The following is a 6,000-nucleotide window of genomic DNA, read 5'->3' as shown; positions in this document are numbered from 1 at the left end:
GAGGCCAGCAGAGAACCCTGCCCTTTGCCTGCCCCTGGCTGTGTCCATGAAGCATGGCATCTCTGGCGATGCAGAAATGGCATTTTTCTTAACATGCCAATCATGGCAAGGTCTTTACAGTCTGTTGGGAGGAAGTACTGCCTAAGTAGTGTTTTCTTGTTATGAAATGTTTTAAACGCACAAAAGCAAATGTAAAATCACACGTCTGGGCTTCCCTGGTGGCGCAGTGGTTAAGAATCCGCCTGCCAATGCAGGGGACACGGGTTCGAGCCCTGGTCCGGGAAGATCCCACATGCCGCGGAGCAACTAAGCCCGTGCGCCACAACTACAGAGCCTGTGCTCTAGAGCCCGCAAGCCACAACTACTGAGCCCGCGAGCCACAACTACTGAAGCCTGCGCGCCTAGAGCCCGTGCTCCACAACAAGAGAAGCCACCGCAATAAGAAGCCTGCGCACTGCAACGAAGAGTAGCCCCTGCTCGCCACAACTAGAGAAAGCCACGCGCAGCAACGAGGACCCAATGCAGCCAAAAATAATAAATAAATAAATACATACATTTATAAAAATAAAAAATAAAATCACACGTCCTGGCAAGGACAGTAGATACCACAGCACCACAACCCAGCTTAAGAAGTACCCAGTGTTTACTTTTAGGAGTCCCATGAGAGGGCCTCTACCCTCCCGGCACTGCTTCTTTAAGATCGTTCAAGACCTATGGTCAGATTGCGGGAGTCCCTCCCCCAGAAGTACTGAAGCAGAACTGACCTGGCCCAACCCTCTGAGTGGTCCACAGGCGCAAGACCTGCGGCCTGGGGTCCACGCCTGGCACAGAGTAGGCCAGGTTGGCTCGGGGGCCAGCAGGGACCATAGAGCTGACTGGATGCCAGGAAGGGACCCTGGTCCCCACCCAGGAACCAGAGGCGACCCTGACGTGGGAGCCTCAGGGCAGTCTTCCTGAGACCCTGAGACCCAGGCATGCTGGGTGGGTCACTGTTTAGCGTCCTCCCTAGTCCCATCTTCCCCACTCTGGCACTACCGGGGTCACCGCAGTCCACACCTTTGCATAACTTGGCCCACTCCTTGTCCCCAGATCAGGTGGCCCCTGCACCTCCAGAGAGGCGTGCTCTGCCCTGAACTGCTCTCCTGTCCCCCTGTCCAGGTGGTCTCCCAAGGGCAGGGCTGCTGTCTCCAAATCCAGCAGCCGGGCATGAGGCAGGTGACTGGGAACCAGCGGGGCTGGGGGGGAAGCCGGACTCTGGAGCTCGGACCCCTCCGTGCAGGGTCCTGATGGGTGAGTCCTCCCGCGTTGGCTCCGGCCAGCTGGGCAGCCTCAAGGCCTTGGAGACACAGTGGCTGAGGAGACGGCCGGCAGTGTCCCCTGGCCCCAGGACCTGGCCCAGGGCATTCAGGGGCCCGAGTTGTCCATGAGACGGTGGACAGGCAGTAGAAGTCCACAGTGCTCTGCCGGGGGCGGGAGCCTGGTCTAAAACAATGGGAAAGTCTTGGTCTTGATAAGTTTGCTTCAGCCTTTCCCAGCAAGGGCACCCAGCTGGTGGGCTCTGGGCCTCCACAGAGCCTCGCTTACCCTCCAGTGGTCCGGGTGCCAAGCCCTGAGTCAGACAAAGGATGGTCGAGCTGCTCCGTGGGGTCCTGAGAGGAGAGGCTCCCTGGGGAGGTGTCTTGGTCAGAACCGGTCATGCAGACCCATGCAAATTGATGCAGCCGATCCCTCTGCCAGCCCCGGGCTGCCCAGCGCTCTGGGGTGTGGAGAAGAGGATCAAAGTATTGACGGGCCTTAAAAAGCCGCAGATGTGGTCCTGCAGGTGCCTGGGCACACAGAAGGCGGGTGGTCGCTCTCAGGGCCCCTGGGCCCCTCGTCCAGCTCCCTTGGTGCAGCGGCCCCCACCTGCCTTCTCTGGCACTTTCCAGACCACGGACGGGTCTGGCCCCTCGCAAATCGTGACTGGAGCTGGGTTCTGAGCTTAAGCAGCGCAGGTTCAGGACTCGCTGGCCCACACCCCAGGAGGGACTGGACGCATCTGGCCTCCTCCCCCTTCCCATCAGCAGGCCTTCATTCTTAGCAGCTGCACTTCAAGAACTGCGTTAGTTTCTCTTTCAAATTCATCCTGAGTTTGCATTTTTCCAGGAAACCGAGAGAGAATGATGGCTACGACATGTAAATTAATGCAGTATTATCCTTGCTTCCCGTGGAGCTGCACCTCCGCTGCCTGCCCAGTAAAAGTCAGTGCTTCGCCTTCGCAGGCGGCAGGACCCCAGCCCTGCAGTCATTACAGGGAGAGACGGGCCTGGAATTGGCCTCTCGCGTGGTCACTGCGTGTCCCTACGCCCACGCGGCAGAGGCGGTCTGCCGCCCAGGTGCCCCCTCCGGCCCGGCGGGTGAGGGAGGGGAGGTGAGCTAACCCCAAGATCGCCCGCCACGGCCCCAGCCCTGAGTCGGAGCATTGGGGGCGGCAGGGCAGACGCTCGGACAGGGGAGAGGGTTGGACCGTCCTCTTGCTTGGCGCCTGGGCGCTCGGTTCCTAAGTTATGTCAGCACGTTGTCAAGAGGCAGCAGAAGGATGCGCAGCAGGTCCCCGGCCACCGGCCACCCTGGCGAGTCGGCAGGACGCAGCTGGCCGCTGGCGCCGCCGGTCCCGCTGCGGGCGCGCGGCCATTCCTTCTCTTTCCGCCGGACAACGCCGACCGCTGTCCCGCTCCAGCTCCGTCCCCGCGGACGCCAAGCGACCGCGCCAGCCCGCGGTGCGGTCCGCGCTCCACGAGTCCGAGGTTCCGAGGCCGCCGGGCCCACGCGTGGATGCCCCGCGCACACTCACCGCACGCACCCTCACGCACATGATCCCACAGAGACAGCACTTCGCCTCAGGCTCCCGGACGTTCTCTAGTAAAATACATAAATACATAAATGAACGCGGGAAAAATCCCCTAAAATAAGCGTGAAAGTCTCCACTCGCACACAACGCTGAGAAACCTAGTTAGCGAAAGTAGTTGGTAAGTTTCTCTTTAGCAATTCCGGCACCAAACTGTTCCTGTCGTTTCTTTGTTCCGAATCAGTTTCCTGCCGCTGCAGCCAGAAACAATCTACTAAGTTCTTCCGAGCCGCCGCGGTTACCGAGACAGGTCCACAGAGGAAACCTCAGAATACTTTATTGGCTGCTTTGTATACATTGGAAAGTCCTATTTTGTCCATTTCGAGGACAATATAAAACTATGTTCACTGTCTTTCAGGAAAGTTTGCACTAACATAACTTTATAAAAACATTTTTTTAAAATAACCGTAAGATACCCACAGATAGTCTTGCGGCATCCAGTTTAACACAGTATTAACAACAACAAAAACAAAAACCTGAAAAACGAGACAAGAAGAGAACCCCGAGACGCCCGCTGCGCACCAGGAGCAAGGAACCGGCCGGGGCGCCGCTCGCCCGCGGGGACCCGTCTCCGGCCTTGGGAAGGGGTGGCCCCGGTGGCGGAAGACAACACCCCGCCCCCTACACCCCCTGCGCGCGTGCCCTTCCTCCCCAGCGGGCCCCCAGGGCCCACGGCCTTGCAGCCCTAGGACAGGTAATACATGCCGTAGGCGGCCACGGGCGCGGCGAGGAGTCCCGGCACCTGCGGCAGGGAGCCCGCCGCGCTGCCGTACACGGCTGGGGAGCCGTGAAGGTGGACGCCCAGCGGGAAGGGCAGGGCGAACGAGGGCAGCAGCGGCTTGGCCGCCAGCTTCAGCTTCTCCAGCTCGGCCTCCTGCAGTCGCTTGGCCTTGGCCCGGCGGTTCTGAAACCAGATCTTGACCTGCGTCTCGGAGAGGCTCAGGCTGCTGGAGAACTCGGCGCGCTCCGCGATGGACAGGTACTGCTTCTGGCGGAACTTGCCCTCCAGCGCCAGCAGCTGCGCGGTGGTGAAGGGCGTCCGCGGCTTGCGGTTGTTCTTGTGTTTCCTGAGGGTGCAGGGTGGAGGGCTGGGGGCGCCTAGGGGGAAAGAGAGCACAAAGCGGACGCTCAAACGCCAGCAGTGCGCGCCAAGGACGGTTCCGGATGCGTGTCCCGGCCGAGACCGCGGACCTCAGTTGAGACAAGATACCCCCAAACCTCCGGGGTAATAGAAGCGAGGCACCGGGGAGACGGCGCGCGGAGAGGGGGGCCGTTGTGGACTCGGGTTCTGCTCCCCAGATCGGTGGCCTTGCGTCCCTCGGGAGGAGGGGAACTCTGCCCACTTGGAAAAGCGAAAAACTTGGGCGGGAAGCGCAGAGGCCAAGCAGAAGTCAGCCATCGCGGGGAGTGACGGCAGCAAAAGGGGTGCTCGGCCAGAGAGACTCCGAGACAAGAAGCCCCGGGTCTTGGGTTGCGGGCTCCGCCCCAGGGTGGAGCAGAAGCCTGTTTGGCGTGGGGCCGGGGAGCCGCCGTGGGGTTCGCGCGCGCGCGGGAGGGGTCGGGTGGGCTCGCGTGGGCTGGTTTCTTTCTCTGCGCCCGGGCCGGCGAGTTAGTGGCTGGTTACTTTCCAAAGTTACGAGAGACAGCGTCCTTCCCGCCCTAGTCCTCCGAGCCCGGGCCGGGCGGGCTCCTCTCGCAGCCCAGAACCGTGCGACAGGGCACTTACGTGGGGAGGACAAGGGGGCGGCCGCCGGGACCCAGGCCCGGGGTTCCGCGGCGCCCCGCGGCCTCTCCTCCCGGGGCTCCGCGGGCTCCGCGCCCAGCCAGTGCTCTGCCTGCAGCAGCGACTTGACGCTGAAGGGCAACGGGCCGGACCCCGCACGGTCCCTGCTGCACGTCCTGAGCCCAACAGGGTTCATGCCGAGCGACGCCGGGGCCATGCGCTGGCCGGCGGGCGCGGGGCTGGCGGGGCTCAGCAGGCGCGACGTGGGGCCAGCGCGCCGCGACACTGCCGGGGGCTCCACTGCGCCCCCGCCCTCAGAGCCCTATAAAAAGGCGGCGCCCCTTTCATGCCCAGCTCTCCAATCGCCGCTGTCGCTGCCGCGTGGGCCCAGGCGTCCATTGGTTTCGCTGACCCGGGAGGGCGGGACGGCCGACTGGGACTCTAGCGCCCCAGCCCCGGCCTGCCTGGCGCACCCCTGTGGACTTCCCAGAGCCCGGCTGTCCTCTCCCGGAGCGCTGCGGCCCGGCTGGGAGGTGGCTGGTACACCCGGGGAGCACGAGGCGCTGGCCCCAGCCTCCCCACGCGCAGGAGCCCACAGTGGGCGCGACCTGGTTGAGCCGCGGTCCGGGCACAGGTCGGGACCGCGCGCGGATCCTGAGACGCGGAGAGCTCGGCGCCGTCGGAGAGGCGGCGCCGGCGCCTCCCGTAGTGTTGTCCCTCTGTCGCTCGCCGGCTGCTCTTCCCGCTGCGCCCAGTCCGGAGCCTGAGCCTTCGGCGCGTGCCTGCTGTGGCCCAGGCGTTCCCTCCGAACCCTGGGGACTGCTTTTGACTGAACCTGCGCCCGGACCGAGGACCCTGCTTCTGTCGCCTTGTAGTCGGGCCTCAGGTGCCCTGACCCTGAATGGCTTTTTGGGCACCCGTAGCTGCCGAACGCTCTCCGTGGCGTCCCACGGCCTGGCTCCAGGAACGGCCGGCGGGGCACGTCGAAGGTCCCCGGGCAGGGCCCGGAGCCGCGGAGAAGGCCGAGGGGCCGACCTCTCACCCGCCTGCGACGCAGGGCTTGGGGCACAGGCAGGGCGCCTCGGGCCGCTGGGGCGCGAGGTCAGTCGCTGGGTGTTGGATTCACCGTCAGCCTCTCCCGCTCCTCACTTGCTTGGCCGAATCGTCCGGAGTCGCGGGACCTGGGACCTGGGAAAAGCCCCGCGGCGCGGGCTTCCGACTGACCCGGCCAGACGGGGCCGGGCTGTCAACGGGGCCCCCGCGGATCAGGCGGAGAGGGATCCCCGACACGGCTCGTAGAAGGTGGAGCCAAGGCCCGACAGAGATTTACGCTTCACTCGGATTATTTTTCCAAAACTGAACCAATCTTTGGTTTAAAACCCTTCTGGGG

The 6,000-nt window shown here is 63.5% G+C and overlaps 1 protein-coding gene across 1 annotated transcript; it reads right to left on the bottom strand.

The window, feature by feature from the left end:
- Nucleotides 1-3,159: 3,159 nt before the first annotated feature.
- VENTX (VENT homeobox) lies at nucleotides 3,160-4,806 on the bottom strand. Its single transcript, XM_060034125.1, has 2 exons — nucleotides 4,614-4,806; nucleotides 3,160-4,081 (listed from the first exon to the last, which is right to left on the bottom strand). The coding sequence occupies exons 1-2, from the start codon at nucleotides 4,804-4,806 to the stop codon at nucleotides 3,573-3,575; spliced, it is 702 nt and encodes a 233-aa protein (XP_059890108.1). The 3' UTR covers nucleotides 3,160-3,572.
- Between the last annotated feature and the right edge of the window lie 1,194 nt (nucleotides 4,807-6,000).

This window comes from Delphinus delphis, chromosome 16 (assembly GCF_949987515.2).
Source record: "Delphinus delphis chromosome 16, mDelDel1.2, whole genome shotgun sequence".
Classification (NCBI taxonomy): domain Eukaryota; kingdom Metazoa; phylum Chordata; class Mammalia; order Artiodactyla; family Delphinidae; genus Delphinus; species Delphinus delphis.
This window is presented reverse-complemented; position numbering and strand designations above follow the sequence as displayed.

Bases quoted from the DNA above. Each gene is read 5' to 3' on its own strand.
- VENTX (XM_060034125.1), bottom strand. From the start codon at position 4,806: ATGAACCCTGTTGGGCTCAGGACGTGCAGCAGGGACCGTGCGGGGTCC. The intron at 4,082-4,613 runs GTAAGTGCCCTG...CTTGTCTCAACT, and splicing joins CGCCCCCTTGTCCTCCCCAC to GAGGTCCGCGGTCTCGGCCG.